The sequence below is a fragment of the Amphiura filiformis genome, chromosome 12 (assembly GCF_039555335.1).
Source record: "Amphiura filiformis chromosome 12, Afil_fr2py, whole genome shotgun sequence".
Lineage (NCBI taxonomy): Eukaryota > Metazoa > Echinodermata > Ophiuroidea > Amphilepidida > Amphiuridae > Amphiura > Amphiura filiformis.
In genome coordinates, this window is record NC_092639.1 from 50,742,844 (window position 1) to 50,763,873 (window position 21,030).

General features: G+C 35.5%; 1 protein-coding gene across 2 annotated transcripts; it reads right to left on the minus strand.

Moving 5' to 3' along the window:
* Positions 1–9,813: 9,813 nt before the first annotated feature.
* On the minus strand, positions 9,814–20,513 carry LOC140166367 (uncharacterized). 2 transcript variants are annotated; one of them, XM_072189814.1, is made up of 5 exons: positions 20,211–20,512; positions 15,933–16,136; positions 15,266–15,350; positions 14,121–14,275; positions 9,814–9,984 (listed from the first exon to the last, which is right to left on the minus strand). In XM_072189814.1, the coding sequence occupies exons 1-5, from the start codon at positions 20,317–20,319 to the stop codon at positions 9,962–9,964; spliced, it is 576 nt and encodes a 191-aa protein (XP_072045915.1). In that variant the 5' UTR covers positions 20,320–20,512; the 3' UTR covers positions 9,814–9,961. The 2 variants fall into 2 exon arrangements, with proteins under 2 accessions (XP_072045915.1, XP_072045914.1); XM_072189813.1 differs by lacking the exon at positions 9,814–9,984 and having other exon boundaries at positions 10,021–14,275; positions 20,211–20,513.
* Positions 20,514–21,030: the final 517 nt, after the last annotated feature.

Sequence of the window (21,030 nt, forward strand, 5' to 3'; positions counted from 1 at the left end):
AGTGCCTCCAAGATATTCGTCAGTAAACTCTGGCTCGTAGTCAACATGATTGCCCATGTTCACGTCAGAATATGCGTAGTCCATAGTCTCAGACTTTGGCTTTATGACATGGTGAGGAGACCCCTGGTAATGAGGCGAATGTTGATACATATCAACAGCTATAGAGTCCGGATCTCCACCCATGTTTGTGTAGTCATTCGGTAGAGCTCTGGTTGGTCGTCTCTTTTGTTGAAACTAAAAGAAATAGAAATAAAAATGCATTAGTATCAATAGTATGTCACCTTTAGATGTTGGCAAAAATATACTTGTGTGCACTGCATGTGCCTTGCTACAATATTAAAACTATTTTCAATGATGGGTATCACTTCTGTTATAATTTTGGGAGACGTTCTGTTCTCTGGCAGGGATCAGGTGGATGGTAATAAATCGAAGTCATGTGAATGCAATGGAACACACACATGTTCTCAACTCAGTAGGCATGGTAGGTATCTCGCCCGATCGTAACCGATGTTTTGGGATTAATAACAACCTGTGGATATACAGCATTACCTGACAAACCTTATTTGGGAATTAGGAATCGTCAGGTAAATGTACTGGTAGTACCGAAAAAATAACGGTTTTAAACCGGATCCAGATCAAGTTGGCAAACTATTGTGGCAACTCTGAAAATAATCAAGACTTTGGATCCGAGCACATACGGTTTGTACACACACTGGCCACAAATATTGCAAAATTGCTGAGAAAAGAAAAGAATTTCCGCAAACTGTAGGTGAACATTCATCAAATATCCTGTCGATTTCATATTACAATGTTCTTTACATGAAATGAGTAAGATTAGACTAATTAATGGGATGGAAGGTGTCACCTGTGGTGACATCATGTGTGTATGCCAGTGCTTACAATGGCGGAAAGGCAGGAAACCGTTTGAATGCACAGACGAAGAAACTTTAGTCCACAAACTGTCCAGATGACTTAACAATGGTCGCCAAATGGTTTAATCGCATGGTTTCTGTAAGGTATCAGGAAAATGATGCTGATGGAGAATAATTCATGGATGTGTCGGGTGAAAGAAATTACCAGCATGTCCTTCAGGGTCTGGGAGACTCAGAAGAAAGAAAGGTCACGTGACTTATCCAATAGAACACCAGATGACCTTGAATCGCACCAAATGATTGTCTTGTGTGTATATTTAATGTCACACTATCCCGAGTAACCACGTGAACTTATTATTGTAATTGAAATTCCTGAGTCCCAACCCGTGCCAGATGTCGGACATCTTTGACCCTAAATTCTGTCGAAGCACCACTTTCCACCATCTTCATGCCAATTTTCCTGTTTGAAAAACCAATTACTACCATTGGCGAACAGTCTAATTTTAAAGGCATCTGGACATTATTGTAGACCAAAGTTTCTTCGTATCTGCGTTCAAATAGATTTCTATTATTTCTATTCGCCATTGTAAGCATTGGAATGGAATCGAATACGCGCATGATGTCATCACAGGTGACACCTTCCATCACATTGATAAGCCTGATGTTACTTATTTCATGCCATGAACATTGCCATCCAGTCTTCCAGTCCCGGGCATCTATAGTACGTAATATGAAATACAGCTATGTTGCATTAGGCCAGTGTGCAGATTATATTATATTAAGGACAAAATAAACCGAATGGATAATTGCCGCATTGCCTAATGTACTTTTTAATTAATTCATTATCAGTTTGTTAAATGATGCTCATTTTATTTTATTTATAATCAAGTTCAAGACAATTACTTACTTTCTTACAGCAAAAATAACAATGGCAATAAAGAGAAGGATTATGACAAACATCACCGCTGCTGCTATCGCTACGGATTCAAGATCTGTTGAAGGAAAACAAATTGTTGTTGGTATTATTATCATTATTATTATTATCATTATTATTATTAGTAGTAATAGTAGTAGTAGTAGTAGTAGTAGTAGTAGTAGTAGTAGTAGTAGTAGTAGTAGTAGTAGTAGTAGTAGTAGTAGTAGTAGTAGTAGTAGTAGTAGTAGTAGTAGTAGTAGTAGTAGTGGTTGGTGGTGGTGGTGGTGGTAGTGGTGGTGGTAGTGGTGGTAGTGGTAGTGGTAGTGGTAGTAGTAGTAGTAGTAGTAGTAGTAGTAGTAGTAGTAGTAGTAGTAGTAGTAGTAGTGGTAGTGGTAGTGGTAGTGGTAGTGGTAGTGGTAATGATAGTGGTGGTGGTGGTAGTGGTAGTGGTAGTGGTAGTGGTAGTGGTAGGGTGGTTGTGGTAGTGGTAGTAGTAGTAGATGTTGTTGTTTTGCAACTTATACCAGGAAAGGAAGACACGTAGCTTTAAATCTGTACAATATCATTGTTCATCATCTTATAGAGGGCAAGTGAGGGATCCACGTATTGTCTCTGAGGTTGTAGGCTTTACTTACTTATTTCACAAGTATAGCCGCTTAATTCATGTGCCACATTGCCGTTCTTCCATGTGTTATCCTCATGGTCACAATAAAGTACACTTGGTCCACCATCCACTTTGTATCCAGTGCCGCAAGAAATTAACTCTAGCGAACATGGTCCGTCTGCACTGTATTTTTCCTCGCGTTCAACATCGGTGCTCAGTCCCTCTGTGCCACAATTACACGTAGATGGCTGGCCTGCTATTGGTCCTGTAAACGAATGAACCAAAAGTGAAAAAGAGGGAAAGAGAAAGAATAAAGTTAAAATAGTTTGTTCCAATCAATGAGGAAAAAATCATCATATTGTTGCATGTTGCTCAACAAACAAGCGAACAAAGTAACACACAAACAACAACAAAAAATAAACACCTTCACACAATCACATACACAGCCAGGGGGTCAATGATCGCTTTATCTATCCTTACACAAATCTTTAAAATACTTAGCAGTAATTAAAATCATTAAAATTTACAGGAAATTGTATACTCATTTTTTGTCCATGCATTTTATGTGAAAGTTTCATGAATGTAAAACACAATCGTGCTTTGATTTTAGTCTAATTTTTCTTTATAACATTTAAATGTCTCGTAATATAGGCAATGAAAACGTTTTCAAAACCTTTACATGAAAACGCTGTCAAAATGTTACTGTAAAATATTTGTTGGCAGTAATTTTTAGCAAAACAATTGTCAACACTTAAATAACATTATTTTAGAATGTTATTCACACCAAGTTTTCAAAAATTTGTACTTTCTCGATATGTTTTTGAATGTTATTAACCTCTATGTATCCGACATTTAAAGGTTTTCTGCGCAACGTTTTGTGTTTGTTTTTTGATTGCAAAATTTCTATGGCGGATAAAGCAATATTGCATCAGATGAACATTTTAAATTTCATGTAAGATGTTCCAAGATACTAGAAACAAGAACTGTCTTTAAAAAAAGACAACACCATGGATGAAGATCATGTTTCATAATTTTGCATTGACAGGTACTATAGTTCTTGCATGGAATGCAAGTAATATTTTGTGTGTGGTACAATAACTGGGTGGGAAATATCGGTATTTAAGAATGTTTGCTGCTCAAGAGTGATCATATCAACCAAGTTTCATGACAATCCAACTATCTTTTATCAGTAACTGTGACCTTGATATGACCTTGATGGTTAATGTTGGGCACAGATCATTTTGACTCGCCCTGTAGTAAAATGGTATTTTCAGTTATATGCTGCATCATAAAGCATTTTACCGTAAAAGCTAAAGTGAAATAACCATTTAAATAATCGTCCCGTTTGGGTCGGTCCAATTATAGGTTTCAAAGACTATAATATATCTAGTGCTTTTTACCATATCATTATGCATTTAATAGATTTCATCGATGAAGTTGACCCAGTTAATATTGCTCGCTGAGAAACGTGGTTTATTTTATTCTGATTTCAAATTAGCAGATTTGGTTAGATTAAAATTAGTATAATAAATTTACATTAATCTCTTAATAAACTGATAAAGAACAGTTACACACCCGATGATTGGAAAGTAGGCTAAACACATGCATTTACTTTCTGAACAATTTGAATAAATATATTGAATTTCAAAGTGAATGTTTAGAAGCTAAATCCTGTACTCATATTTATTCTTTGTACTTTGTACTTTAAGGTGTTTAGTTTTATGTTTAGGTGTTCAGTCCTGCGGAAAATGTCATAATTCTTTACTGTGTAAATGAGAAATAGTTTATATAGCTAGTTACAGAAAACCTATAACCATTTGAATTTATAGTGTAGAAGAGCAACTTGTTATCTGGGTAGATTATATGCGGGACACATTTAAGGGCTGGGGTATGAACGTTTGGACAGTATTTATTTTTGGACATTAGAGCACATCAGACATATCGAATTGCATTCTGAATACGAAGAATGTCATTCTGATATCAAATAATTTTGAATTTTTGAAATTCGCAATTGAATACACATTTTATGGCAAATCATTAAAAATTGATATTTTTGATATTTAACAGTACTTGAAGTAAACTTTATAAATCTGATGATTTATACTTAAAGTGTATGTAGGTGGGTTGAAAAGCCGACGATCAATTGAACATCTTGACCTTTCAAATTAAAGATATGGATTTTTTCTCAAAACACCAAAAAAATAGGTCTTTTGGGGCAAAAAATCCATATCTTCAATATGAAAGATCAAAATTTTCAATTGACCGTCGGCTTTTCCTCCCTGCTACATACACTCTAAGAATATATCATTAGATTTATATAATTTACTTCGAGGACTGTTATATATCAAAATTCGAAAAATATCAAATTTTTATAATTTGTCATAAAATTTGTATTATATTGTGATTTTCAAAAATGAAAATTATTTGATATCAGAAAGACATGCTTCGTATTTAGAATACAATTCGATAGGTCTGAGGTGCTCTCATGTGCCACAAAAAATACTGTCGAAATGCAATAAACGCTCATTTTAGATCCCTTAAAGCGGAATGAAAACCAACGGATGCAACATATAAAACCCTATATCATAAAATGGCAGATATAATTATGTCATGACATAATTATATCTGTCATTTTTCTACGGATCATTAAGTCTGCCCACGAACTTTTTAAACTTTAACTTGCGGAAATATAGGCCTATATAAAGTAGTAGCTATGTTTCCATGTACATTAAATATTACACAATATAGAGATACAAAAATATATAAATCTGTGTACTTACTGCAAATTATAACAAACAGTGCTACAAAAAGCACTGACTCTCCGTTGATCTTCATTTTCTCAGGTTATCGGGCTTTCTGCTAAATCCTTCCATTCAAATCCTATACCTTCGATCCAAACCACACATGTTGGTGTAGCAGAATTTCAACCATTTTACATTTTACCCACACTAAATAATATAGTTGTCATTTATCATGTTTATGCCTATTATGAAGAAGCAGTGTTTCTAGAAAATAATATCTCACAGTACTAAAAGTAAACGATTTTTGTATAGAAAGTCATAAGCATCATTTCTCATTTTATAACCATCTGATTGCATAACACTGTGTTATAAATATACATGAATATGTTCGATTTTAAGGGAATAACTTTTAAAAAGTACCAACATTTAAGAGATTTTTTAAATTATTAATCACTGTTTTGTTGTAATTCTTGCCTTTTGAGTCATATACATGACTGAATATAAGTTTCCTATTGACTCTGTGTACTTACCCGACCCCTGTGAGTTTCTATAGGGCTTTTTCATAATGTGAAATCAGGCGTGATGTGCAATCACTCGTTGGTTCTCATTATCTGTTTAAAAAGCTGATTTTTCGCATCAAATTTTTAGAACCATCAAAAATAGATACTGTAGCAATGTTAAGCGCATTTTGAATTTAAAATTTTCTTCTTTAAAAGCTTTTCAGTTGGCAAAAATATAAATCAAACTTATGTACAAATTCTGTGTGTCAACGTTACTTGATCAATTGCGCTCTGAAAGTATTTAACAAACGCGAAAATAACAACAACAACAACAACAACAACAACAACAAAAACAAAAACAAAAACAAAAACAACAACAATAATAATAATAATAATAACACTAATAATAATAATAATAATAATAAATAAATAATAATAATAATAATTAGGATTATGCAACAATACACACGTGATCTTAGTCTCCAATTAAAAAGTATTTTTGAAATTCCATACATTCAAAAAGACAGAAGGACAAAATAAACAGATACACCCTGAAAGGGAAACGAACCTACTGTGATATTGCTCTGATTTCTTTCTTCTTGTCAAATCAATTTGTAATTGTATGGGAATTTCAAAATCGCATTTAATGAAGTGTTATGAGCACTGTTCATCTTCCGAATCATTTCTCGAGCCATTTGAACAATTGCCATAATTGCTGTGATACCCTGCTGGATCGACTGTGTCACCGTATCCCAAAATGCAAAGTGATAAAGATAACATATTTAATTGCTATTTGTTTGAAAAATGTTGTCTTATCGACATTCCAGGGTAAAGCTTAAAAAATCAAATCAAATAGCTATCTACTGAAGATAGCAACAAATAGCTATCTACTGAAGATAGCATCAAATAACTATCTACTGAAGATAGCAACAAATAGCTATCTACTGAGGATAGCAACAAATAACTATCTACTGATAGCAACAAATAGATATCTACTGAAGATATCATCAAATAACTATCTACTGAAGATAGCATGCGATAGCATCAAATCAAATAGCTATCTACTGATGATAGCAACAAATAGCTATCTACTGAAGATAGCATCAAATAACTATCTACTGAAGATAGCAACAAATAGCTATCTACTGAAGATAGCAATAAATAGCTATCTACTGAAGATAGCAACAAATAGATATCTACTGAAGATAGCATCATATAGCTATCTACTGAAGATAGCAACAAATAGCTATCTACTGAAGATAGCAACAAATAGCTACCTACTGAAGATAGCAACAAATAGCTAAGATAACAACATTTATTTATTTTTGATATACCCGGATTTACCATGAAAGCCAATGATACTTCAATCTTATTCTCAGCAGTTACCTACTGTCTTTTCTGGCCAGTCCTTCGATGAAAGGTGGAGGTCGCGCCCCAAATAAAGATATCCATTATATTTGGTTTTTGGATTTTTTCCGGTCAATCATTCAATGTCTTATTTTGTTCGCCCAACATGCCCCGTGTATCCGATACGTACAGACAGCTTGGGGTTACCCCGGACGGAACTGGTTGTAGGGCCTACTACAGCTGTTCTACAATTAAAATGCAGTATGGAGAGAGTGATTTTGTAAATATTTTTTGTCTCCAGCGAGAGTTGAACCGGTGACCTCTTGCACCAGAGACCTTATACCGCTGGGTCACGTTTGTTCTCTGTTGATTTGTTTTATTTTAGGTTTCTTTAAGATCCACTTTATTTTTTCACACTTGAAGGTAAATCTGTCTGCATGCAAGGTCACAACCCCCCCGGAAAAAAGGCCCACCGTTCAAAATCACCCCCCCAAACAAAAAAATCCTGCGTACGGGCCTGGGTCCAACTATAAAGCAGTGTGAATAGGATCCCAAACAAAACCAGGAACCATAAACTTGAAGGTGGGTCTGCGTTCAGTCAATAGAAATCATTGTAAAGACAGTGTAAATAGTATGCTTGACAGAACAAAGTGACCTTTTTAAAAGAATAATTGGCAAAGAACAAACAGATATATTATGTGGTGAACTGCCTGTGGAAATACGTGAATAGGACAGTAACACCCAAGGAAACTGGTATTGATGCTTTTTTTTCTTCAAATAAACAATAATCCATGACAATGCTCGAAAGATTTGTAAAGTAAGAAGAAAAATTCATGACACACACACAATACAAAAGTCAATTAAATATTATGTTTTAATTAAACATTTTTACCATTTAAGAGTGAATCTATAGATATGGATATTAAAGACCCATTCAGTGATCCCAGCGCAAGTGTAAAAAAAATAAAATTGTTTATAAATTGCTTAAAAGTGAGGATAAGTCATTCAAATTGTCATTTAGTATTTTTGAAATGACAAATTTGACAAAAAACGAAGAAAAGCATGAAATAGCAGTACTGACGAAGTTGAAGCCCCGTTCAAATACATGGAGCTAATTTAGATACTGTCGGTATCGAAATTACAGATTCATGTAAAATGTCTTATTTTGTCTTAAATACACAGCTTTCGGCTGAACCACTAGCAGGCTATATATGTTAGCACATCTATGACAATGACAAAGGTACCAAAATCTGAATTTTGATGTTTTTTACGATCGTCCAGATGAGCAAATCACTGAATGGGCCTTTAATATCATGGATTATATTTTGATCATTTGAGCATATTTATCATGTTTATAGAAGCCTTAAAACGTAACATTAATGTTAGTGATGATATCCGCTTCTTCTTTAAGGCGAGTAGCATGGCAGGGGCCATATTTTTCTAGTTTAGCAATTATTACTAAAATATAATATTAATACTTTTATCTGATAGGAAACAGAGTCAATGAAGCCAACAATCACATTTTTATTTCCATAAGTCGGGTTTAGTTTAGTTTATTTCACCATTCAACAACTTTTATAGGTAAAGCAAAATTATGTGATAAGTCAAACAGAGCATAACTCGAACATTTTTGGCCACCGTTTACAATAAGTTAAACATTCAGGACGAAACACAATCAAAAGACGTATCAGGACATAATTATGTGCAGACAAGGACCGGACAGGACACGTGAGACAGACAATGTTGGCTATTAAGATTCTTGAGGTAAGGTCAATCAATAATATGCATAAGTTTTGAGCGTTTTCCCACTCTCGATAAAAAAATCATGCACATGGGGTGGAAATGGCCACCCCTCTTGTTTCAATATGCGCCGTAAGCATGGTAAGGTCATGCTCTCCTCTGACTCACCTTAATACGGGGTGTATCAAAATAATTGGTACCCATCGATTTTGATGTTCCCTTTTACTTCTGAAACACTTTTAGGCGTTTAAATTTATACATATACACATTACACAATAAAAGTATATAGGACAGTTTCACTTGGCTAAACACCTAAGCACCAACGTTAACACATAAACACAAATAGCAAACACATGAGAGTTTATAGATTGCAAACATTAATACATTATTTTAATATGTTTACTTTCAAACTGTTCAGAATGTTAATGCATGTGCGTTTATTTTCTAAATATTTTTTCTATATGTGTTTACTTTGACGGTTATGTATTTAAGGTAGGGAATCCTGTAATGAAAAAGATCAATAAACGCTTAGAAGTGTTTAAAAAGTGTTACAGAAACCTTAAACACCTAACAGTGTTGGTGCGCTGAGATGGACAACATGACTGTGGTTCATGGTGACAGAGAATTGATGCTGAATAAAGTCTTACTTCAGACCGTATACAATTAATGTCTTGGTTCTTGTCCCCTCCCTCCTCAATTTCTGGGTTTTGTCAGATTTTTTAAATTTTTTTTTTCAAATTTTGTTAGACTTTGGAATACTTTAGAAAACTTCTGTATACATATAAATAAGTTAATTACTAGAGAACATGGATCACCTCCAAGTTTTTTTTGTAGTACTAGGGGTTTATCCCTCAGAATCTCACATTAAAAAAGGGGCCTCCTCCTTTCTTGAGCACTATTGGAAAAGACCGAAAACTACTAATAATGCTAATTTTACATTGGGGAAAACCCTCCCTCCCTTATCAATTCATGAAAATCCTCTGGACGAGAACCAAAACATTAATTTTATACGTCGAAGTCAAACCTTCATCCCGATTCTTTTTTTTTTAATTGTTCATGTCTGGAAGAATAATAAATCATGGAACATAACGACTATTCCCATCTACTTCTCCTGCCTCCAATCGGTGATGAAGATGATCATGATGATGTCTATATCTCCCTTTGATAACCATGGTAATGAAATCAATTCTTAGATAACCGCCATGCTGAATGTCTGCCTGCCCACTGTATGAGCCAGCCCGCTATCCATTGTCTGAATTTGTACCTTTGGCGAAAACAATATTGTTGAGCAAATTAAAGTTGTTAATGTTAATGTAGGAAACTACGTGAATTAAAAAGCGAATTATGGTGTCAAGAGGTCGTTGTATTCTGTCAAATTAATCTGAATTCACTATCAACATTAGTTTCAGATACCTGAAAAGCACCGGATTATATTGCATTTCGGTGTATCTTTCGTGACTTTCATTGCGGGATATAATGTTGTATAGAATCCAGCCTAATTGGGCTATTCCAGAAAATAAGTGCACACAGAGGAGTAAATTTTCAATAAAAGAAATATCTGGATTTCTCCCGGGATTTCTAGGCTTGCTTCCTGAAAACGACTGGAATTCCAGTTACCAATGTTACTGGAAAAAGCTTGGAAATGCAATAAAGCGTATAAAAATCATGGAATTGTCCGAAATGAGCTCTCAAATTGAGGATTTCAGATTTTGAACTATTTTTCTACTGGATATTTTCACCTTTGAGCACTGGATTTCTAACAATCACGACTGGACAAAAAGACTGGAAATCCGAACTCCTCTATATGGGGTGTGCATCTATTTTCTGGAATAGCCCATTGCGTACTTCTGACACGAAGGAAACATTTGCATTAGCGTTGCATGCATGCTGCTTTTTGTGCATACCAGCAGAATGGGTTAGTCCAATTGAAATACACACACCCCTTTATGGAAGACATGATCTTAATCTCCCACACAGGGGGTGTAGATTTAAAATGGAGTCACCCATTCAAGTAACCCCATATTTGAAATTCACACTCACTGTGTTGGGTGGAAGATTAAGGTCATGTCTTCTATAGGGAGCGTATGGATTTCAACTGGAACATCCCAATATTAGAGCAAGCAACAATAATCTGTGCTGTTTCCATTTTCAAACCCCTGACGAATCAATGGGTGGGTATATGCTGTTAATATAATTGATTGATTGGAATGTCCAATTTTTGCCCAAAAAGTGATTTACAGAGCGTAACCAGTACTTTTTCAAAGCGGGGAGACCGTGGGGGCTCTGCTCAGAGGGGACCAAGGCTACTTTCAAGCGGGGGGGGGGCAATTTTGATGAAAATTGTCAAAATAGGGTATAAAAGAACAACAAAGACATCAAAATTCTTAATAAATATCAGGGCGGCCAACATCTCAGATTGGGGCAAGACATTTCATATGGGCCTTCCCCTTGCTACACCCACTGGGTATATACAACCAAACATATTGGTATCTTTGTTAACTGTACATTTTACACCAACTTTATATTCCTGAATAATTGTTTGTATCATAACCATGAATAGGACTAATAGAGCAAACAACAATAAGGTTCCATGCAGCTCTAACTGCAGCGCTGTTGGAAAGATGGTCAGCGTTGTAGAAGATCAGTTGCCTGATGTTAAACTTAATTGACTCAAATTAAAAAGATTGAAAAAACAAAATAAACAAGGTTTAAGTCAAGACAATCATTAGCGAACACTTACCATATACCTGGTGAACGGCAGTCGTTCAGGGTTTTTTTTAATATCTACTCTTTCGTGTGAGAGAGAGGAGGGGGTTGCAAGCGGGAGTACTTCACTGCCCGTATCTCTGCGCACGAACATTGTGTTATTTTATATCATGGGCTTTGGTTCAAGTGGAGTCTTCGAATCATTTTGATAAACATGGTAAAGCGGGCGTAAATATCTAATTGTTCTACTTCTAGTAATTTTGCAACGGAACGTATTCAGAGAATCATGCCCTTAAAAGGGCCCATGGCTGTCCTGTATGTAGAACCTTCAAAAGAAAATGGTTCTTGAAAATTAAAAGAACCCCAAATTTTTTTTCTGGCATTTTCAGAACCCTTCAGGTCTAAAACGGTTTTTTTTAACCTTTCAAACCCATTTTCTGTTCTTTGTAGAACGGTTTAATGTTCCATATACATCGCAGCTCAAGAACCATTTTAAGTTTTACTCAGAACCGTTTTTCTAAGAGATTGTCTTCCCATCATGCATTTGAATCTTCGTAGTAATGAATCTGTGAATTTGCCAAATGAAAACAAATATTTTGCCTGTAAGATTTGCGAGAAGTTTCAAGATCTATAAGCAATTTGACTATACTCTATAAAATTAAGTTTAAGTTCTGGATGCGTATGTGATCTATAGACGGCAAAATAATTAAGGTACATATACCAGTTATGTTCACCCCTGTATATCCTAAACAAAGACAGATATTTCAAATCAAACCCAGCAAACAATACCCGTATCCTTTAGCTCTGATTTAAGACCTCATTTGTTGACATCGGTCGAGAATGAAAGAAACGGTGATCAAAAAGGAAGGAACGAAATCAAAAGTTGTTTATGTTCTAATCAATGGAAAGCACGGCGCTAGTTCTCTTGTTCGATGACGTTTTGAGACAAATCAACAGAGTATCCAATCCAATGGAGCAATCTGCAACTTTTGAATTACATCTTCATGGGATTTCGCCATCACCGTGTCTTTATTTTTTGACCAATTTCAACGAATGAGGTCTTAAATCCGAGCTAAAAGATGCTGTGTCATATTGCGCTGCTGCTGTCTAGTTAGAGTTGTCTTTGTTTAAGATATACAGAGGTTAACACAACGGGTACCTTAATTATTTTGCTGTTTGTAAGTTTCTGTAGCTCATTTCATGCATGCAAGGCAATGCGGAGTCCTGAGTTTCTGCTGTAATAACGAAAGGACAAGAAGAGAGCACAAAGTGTCTTTCTTGGTCATTTTAATAATTTTGCATCTTAAAATTAATATGAGTTGTGTTGTAGAGTTTTCAGTTATTAACATGGTTAGTATTTTTAATACTAAGATTTTGATACTGAAGAGTAAAGATAATACTGTAAAATAGTCATTAGCTTGGTCAGGCAAGATTTGAAATGGAAAGTTATCACGACTTTAAAAAAGAATTGTAATCTTTCGGCAGCCAAAGTCATTATTAGTTAGTGAAAGGAATTTTGTAGTATTAGAGCGAAAATATAGGCGTATTAAGATAAAATTATTACACTCTTAGAAGAAAAAGGTTTCTTGACTGTTATACAAGTACATGAGTAGAATCCTCAAGAGAAAGGGTTCTTGACATAACCTATTTCAGTTCAAAAATGGTTCCTTCTTGTTTTTACAGAACCTTTTTGATCTTCGTATAGAATCATTCAATATTCCGCATTCGGGACAGCTGAAAGAAAAGCCTTTTAGGTTATACTTGGAACATTTTTCAAAGATTTAAGGTTATCATGGTTAAAGGCTGCAGCATGAAGAGTACCATTGTCGTATCTTGTAACATGTATATCGTTCGGACTTTTTCTAAATTTGGTGAGGGAGGCCCTTATTATTTGTTAATTGTCTATGACAAATTCATACATTATTATAATAGTGGCAGCAGATAACAAGATAGTGATTAAATTGCATTTTTGTGTTTCGATTGAGTGTGTTCTACTCTACATCGTTATTAAGTAAATCTATATGTGATCGAGAGTGCATTTCTATTATTGAAATAAAACTAAAAAGTTGTATGTTAAAAATATTAATATATTTGCTTTTTTGTTGCATGCATGCAAAAATGTATTAGGCGTAACCCTTTGACGAACCGAGGCTGTTGACCATAAAACTAAGCTGTAAACTTGAGCAAGGTATACTCCTCAGAAATACCGTAAACCTGGTATTATAAGCATTAGCGCTTTTAAATTGACAACGCGGCTCAACGGGTACCGGTTACCGAGTACATAGAATTGGTTACTGAGCGTCATTGAATAATCTTGCATTGTTTAAGCTAAAGTTTAATGAGAATTAATAACCTCTTTTTACAATACTCAAAGGGAGATACTAGCACCAATATCCATTACCAAATCATGGTAAAAATCAGGTTGACATGATAACGCTATCGGTACTAGTCTCCCTCACAGTCTAGTAAACGGTTCGTTATTGATTTGCATGCTTTGCCCAAGTTCAGGAGGAGCATGTTTAATAGAATCATAGATGTGATTTTTGTCTTTGCCATTGGAAGAAACAGCACCGCTACCGGCGGTTTTTGGGAAAGTGCTATATCTGAGTTCGTTAGCGGGTAGCTCGGGTAATTCAGCGGTAGGTCGTGGCAGGGTTGATGCCCGCAGTTCACCGTCATTATTGTCTGTAGTACCTTCACTAATATATCCATTTCGATCCATATCAAATAAGTCTAAATCAACATCTTCTTCTGTTGCTCCAAATTGGATAAAATATGGGTTATCTTCTCCAACTTCTGGTTCTTCCTCACCTTTGAAGTTTTCTATGTCTTTTTTGGGTCTCCGTATCCTAAAAACAAAATACAGTCATAAGATATCATCGCCATGTAGTGTTGGTATTTTACCGGGTTTCACTATTCTGCCCTTTTGTGAAAATCATACATCAAAAAGGCTACTGGGAATAGCCCCGCCATATCCCACCACCACCCATTCATCGCCATTACATCACCCAAGTTGTTCATTATTTTGTAATAAAGGGTGGCCAAACCCTCTAAAATTGCCCTTTTTGAACACCTTATCACCATAAATGGACCGCTGTCATGGTCAATTATATTGGTCTCCCACTTTTGGACCTTCTTAAAATAGCAAAAAGGAACGTGTGTCATATGGGGGTGCCCTATCTGCATACGGGCCTGGTAATCGAGATGTGAAACCGGACATTACTGTCTCACTATTTGAAAACTGTGAACACATTTGCCACTTTTATTTCACACACATATTGAAGAATGGCGTTTTGAGGCTCGGGCAAACTGACACAAAATAAATTGAAGAGTGGACAAAATCGTGATTTGAACCCGGGCCTCACGATTTATACCGGCCATGGGTTTTATATATCTTATGAGTTCGTAGATGGTATTCGGGTAATCTCATTGTGGAAGAAATGACAAATGGAATGAAATACCGTAAAACCTCGATAGTTAGCATAATGTGCTTACTATCGAGCGCTTTTTAAAATGAATTTGATGAAACGATGAAATTGTACCAAAGTCCGGGGCTTTACCAACTGAGCTAATGCGGTTGAGACACACATTTTCGGGTGTACTTGTTCGTATAACTACTATATGTGTATCGATGATTTGCACAAAACCCTTTACACTTTTGTGGATGATGGGGCTCTTCATGTTTGCACATATGCTAACTGTCGAGTTTTTACGGTATAGCAAATATCATAGATGAACGTCTCTAAAGCAGAAAAAAGTAGATAATGCTTTTTTTAGCCAAACTCATAATTGACAATACCAGGTGAATTCTTAATCTTTGTAAAACATTCCTTTCTCACCTTTTAAGTGCACAAAAGACTAAGACAATGAATATGATAATTATAGCTATGCTGACTGCACATGCTGTTACTATCGATGTGACTTCTGAAAAAAATAAAGAAAAAAATGTAATCTATATAGATCAGAGCTACACTTGATTTGAGTGTAAAGTTAGGCATGTTAGGTATGAGTAAAACTTGTGTTATGTTTCCTCTATGTTGATGTCAATATGGAGTGACTGGCGAGAGACAGACCATTTTGGGCCTAAATTAGGAGGGCCTTGAAATCTAACCTCTTTGAGAAATGGGAACTTTGGGTGCGACCATGAGAGTCAGATCAGTCCTAAAGAAGCTTCTGACATTGAATTGTTAGTTCCAAATGTCTCCAAATGGTTTTTCCCCCCAAAATAAATGAAAGTTGCTGTTCAAATTGAAAAGTATTGGCCCTTGGCTGACAATCGAAAATATGAGGTCTTTCGTGACCGAGCACGTGTTCGAAAAAAATATGGTGTCTCTAGGTGACAGCGATGTTGAAAGGTGGTATTAACAACCCTACACCCCTTCACCTCCAAAGTATATGAGTGCCCACCCTGGACTCTAAAATGACTGACTAATCACGGGGTGGTCAAGATTCGTGATGAAATTAAAATATTTATGAGTGAAACTGTTTTTATCATACAAATCTTACTTAGCTGGCAATTATATGTGTCCGGTCCTTCCGTCCATTCGTCTTCACCTAAGCACGTCCGATGGACTGGGCGTCCAATTATTGTGTACCCTGTACCGCAAAAATATTCTAATGTTGTCCCATCTGCAAATCTGTCTGTAGTTGCGTTAGTTTGAGCACCTGACGCGGGCGGCGTGTCACAGTCCGCTGAGACTCTCTGAAACACTGAGAAACGTATAGTAAGAAACATTTTAACACGAACATGACGAACGATGGGAACAAAATAGGCCCATAGACAAAACTGAAAAGAAAGAAAGAAGCTAAAAAGGAAATGTAAGAAAGGACAGGTTTAGATAAATAAATTTGACCTTTTCCATGATGCTACCTATTCAGTAATTCTTCCTCTTTTCGTGAACGCTCCCATTTACTCATCTAGCGGGATCCGCGCGAAGCGCGGGTGTCCCGTTTGGTACGTTATAAAAAGTGAAAATCCCTTCGGTGTTAAATACCAGTATTAGTGTTTAGTTACTACAAAATGTAGTCTTTTACTTCTGAATCGAACATGGGGAAATGGATTAAAGCCCAGGAGAAAAGCTTTAATAATTTACCTTACATTAAAGGGGCATAGCCCGATCGCTAATAGCCTCATCCCCAGAACCCCAGATTTTACCGGAAGTGGTTTAAATGTTGGTATCAGAAAAAAGATACTATTTTTCCCATTCACCCTGTGAAATTTCAGGGTTCAAAGATATTTAGTTTGAATGTTATGAATGAAAAGTTGCACCTTTTTGGTTTGGTCCATCAATTAATTAATACACAGTGTTCCTATGGGACTAGAAAATCACATTTTTAGCTCTCATATCAAAATGAATTGAAACACCGGCGTGAAACTTCACAGATGGGAATTGGTGGTAAAGGTCATTCAATCAAGAAGAAAACTTTATATAGTTAAATCGGGCAATGCCCCTTTAAAGCGATAATAGTGTGTAATATAAAACAATATATACAATTTTACTATTTTCAGAGAAAATAGTGTTTTTTGACAAAATGATAATTTGTTTTCTGGATATAGAGCTTGACATAGGCTACTAATTGAGCACTGAGCATGCGTGGTGATAAATTGACAAGAATTTTTTTTAGTTTGAGGGCGTTTGATAAAATTTCCTTTAAAGGGAAAGCTTCCCGGAAAGGTTAAGCAATAAATATACGTCCCTTATATGTCAATTTGAAAATATCAGTTATAGATCAAATTCTTTAAGGGTCATGTCTGTCATTTTGATTTTGGATCCTTGGTTCTAAAGTGCCACGAATCCACGATAAGGGGTTTCGGGAGGGTCAAATGGGTCGGTCAAGGCCCGGGTCCAGGGTGCCATGTTGGGGGCAAGGAGGAGTGCGTCAAGGGAAATACGGATGGGTCTAGGGGTGTCATGGTGGGTCACAGGATGTCAGGATGGGCCAATGGGTATCATGGTAGGTGAATGGGTGTCATGGTGGGATAAGGGCGTCGGTGTAGGTCAAGGGGTGTCTTGGTGGGTCATAGTGAGTCAAGAGGTATTATCATCATGGCGGGTCAAGGGGTATCATGGAGTGTAATGGTGCATGGGTCATGAGGAGTCATCAAGGGTTAATATATTTGGTCAAGGGGTGTCATGGTGGATAAATGGTTTTATGGTGGGTCAGTGGTGTCTAGTATTACCTCGAAGTGGTGTCAAATGAATGAGAAAAATAATAAGGAATACAATAAAACAAACCTGGGGTCGTACACCGAATAATTTTATAGTTATAAGAAGAATCATAAAATTTGGATCCCTATTTTCAGGGTTCCCTATTTCTCCAAAGCTTAAGCAATAAAATATACGTCACTTATACGTTGAACAGGGATCGATTGGCGCGAGGTTCAATCATATGCGTATGCACCAAATATGTATCTTGTTACATTTGTAAAGAGGGACAATAACCTACCACCGTACGTGTGTGCAATTACACCCCAATCATACGCACCTCGGGATGCACACCTACCTTCACACACGCACCCCAGTTGAACAGACACGAGTGGACGTTAAAATAAGAAACTCTTCATCAAAGGTTTTGCAGATACGGGAAAGACGACATTCCTTTCAGTATGAAACATATATCGCGCAGCGCAGAGTACCACCAAACAAAGGCCCAAAACATAGGACGCGTGGTAGCACACACACACCCCCACCACCCCATCTACCCACCCACCCCTCACAATATATTGCCCAATCCTTTGGTACAGCAAATCGAAGCATCTCCCTGATCCTGTTTATTTATTCATAGGTGACACCCTATATGTGATCAATATAATAATGAACATGGTGAAGGTTACAACAGTTCAATTTTGGTTCAATATCGAAGAACAATAATTTTCGAATAAAATGTCGAATATCGATAGTGAACATGTTGATTTTACAAGATCAGTTAAAATAATAGGCTTAAGGCCAAAAACATTATATTTAAAAGAAAAAAAAAAAAAAAAAAAAAAAAGGGAAATGTACGAGGCCCCACACAGGAACCAAAATAAAGGCACAATTATTGAAAACTGCAAATAATTTCAATTATTATTATTCCCTGACATTAAGCTACATTGAAAAGGCCTCGGTCATATCAGCGGCGGATTAGTCATTTTAATTGTGTGATCAATGGAGCGTTCTGCTGTATAGGGAATGCCTGTCTGGGAGAGATTTGCGTGACTATTCAACAGGTAGCGATCGTTGCCAGGCATAAACAAAACATAGAAATGTGATGATTAATTAATCGGATTGTGTGGGAGAAGTATTATCTATGATGTAGGCATATATCTATGTTGAAAGGAATGTATCATTATATATATCATTATACCGACATTAACATCGTTAAAAATACATTGTATCAAGCAAACTTGTGTTGTTAAAAGGAGTAAAATTCGGTGGAAAATCTGTTCACAGTCAAAATAATTTTGTCATGATGACATTTCGTGTAAAATTATCAGATGAGATTACAGATAAAATTATTCATGTTTCAGACATGTCAGATGGGTTTTTATGGATTTGTTGATGACAATTATATATATTTTAAATAATAATAAAAATAATAATAACAATTGAGGAGCATATGATTGGTTCTCAATATTATCATTTTCTTGCAAAATGAAATCTAGATACTAGTACATCATGTATGTTTCCTATATTAAAATAACGGTATACTATTGTACTATTTTCTTTGCGTTTTAAAACTATAATGCCTCTCTAAGTACTTAATGAAGGTATTTTATAATGTTAATGACTGTCATAATTTTATTTGTAATTATCCGTGTAATAAAGTCTGCTTTTATAGTTGGTGCCTGTGTACTTAAAATGTTTTCAAACGTTTTTGTCAAAACGTTTAAATGACAGTAAATGTCGGGTTAATATAAGGCCATATAAAATTAATGTTTTGGTTCTCGTTCAGAAGGGCTTCATGAATTGGCGAGGGGGGAGTTTTGTTGTTGTTGGTTTTTTAATGTAAAATTAGCATTTTGTAGTAATTTTCGGTCTTTTCATGCTTGCGGAAATTAAGAAGGAGACTCTTTTCTTTCTTTTTTTTGTCAAATGTGATATTCTGAGGGATAAGCCCTCTACAGCACCGAGGGGGAGGGCAAGAACGAAAACAATTTTTTCGGCCTAAAGATTGTAAAAAAATTTTGTAGGAAAAAAACACTAAAACAACATTTTACTTTTAAATATTGCAAAATATTATAGCCAAATATTTTGGCAAATCAACAGTTTAATAACATTATATTAGAATGTTTTGCAGGTAACAATTTAAAATGTTATGATGTTTTACACCTTTTACATAACCCGACATTTAAACGGTGTTTTACAACTTTCTCGCTATACTATCATTTTGCGAATGTTTTTGAAAACGATTTGTGCTGGCTGGGTTAATTACGTTATGGTGTCAAAATTGAACAGATCAGATATGTTAAACTTATCTGTTGTTTTCTGTTGTTTACATTCCGTTTTCTCTTGTATCATTAAATTGCTCCCCGATGTGTTCATTTGTCATGGTGCACAGTGCGTAAATGTAACTCTAATTCGTACTTTCGGCTCGTGTCACAAGTATTATAACCATGTTAATTAATTAAAATAATGATCAATAATGAGAGATCATTACTGAGCAAACAAAAGAAACTTGTATTCCCCAATCTGAACGTTTATGGCGTCGTAACATTCCATAATTTTATAGGCCAACTTCAAATTAATTTCAAATTATTATTGAATAAATATTAATGATTTTGTTTTTAAATAATTAACTTACCAAATAATTGGAAGCACAACACGGTCCACACATAAACACAGCAGCATCGACAGCCACGGCGTATCACATCGTCCAATATCCGATATAGACATCTTGAGTTCAAAATCATTTTCAGATTTAATTTAATTTTATATAGTTTTGATAATAATCATATGGTTTTTAAAATCCACTATAAATAGAGAGAAACGGGCGTCATCTTGTGTAAACCTCATTCATGTCATATCGTTCCCACACGGTGGTATTAAACTTGTTTTCATGCATGTAATTGTTGACTGCATGCATCGGCTCTGGTCATATATAGAATACGTCTATTGTCATTTTAATTAGATCTCTTAGTAATCTACAGGTCATGCGAATAGTAGAGTTCATCTGTTCATGAGAATGAATTCTATTACAGGGTGACACAAAAAAGAATTCAAGTAAGCTAACTGTAATATAGCCTCACTCTTTTAGAGTGAATTTTCATTCTTACAAAGAGTGACTCTATAGGGACCAGTCCTTGAAGAGTGACAATCACTCTTTGAAATATTTCACTCTCAAAAGAGTGCTTTCTCACTCTTAAAAAGACTGAAACCCACTCTCAAAAGAGTGGAAATGAAATGACTCTCACTCCAAAAAAGTGGTAATTCACTCTTAATTGAGTGAACACTAATCAATATTTTAAGAGTGAATTATATTACTCTCTTGTCACTCGAATAGGAGCCAATTTTACTCGATAAGAGTGAAAATCAGTTCACTCTTTTTAGAGAGTATACCAATTTGGATGCAATGCTTTGCCAATCTCCAACTTGTTTAGCATATAATAGTAACGGCTAAATGA

Coding starts and splice junctions, on each gene's coding strand:
- LOC140166367 (XM_072189813.1), bottom strand. CDS start 20,319: ATGATTTTGAACTCAAGATGTCTATATCGGATATTGGACGATGTGATA. Junction 15,351..15,932: donor CACATATAATTGCCAGCTAA/GTAAGATTTGTA, acceptor TATTTTTTTCAG/AAGTCACATCGATAGTAACA. Junction 14,276..15,265: donor GTCTTTTGTGCACTTAAAAG/GTGAGAAAGGAA, acceptor TTTTGTTTTTAG/GATACGGAGACCCAAAAAAG.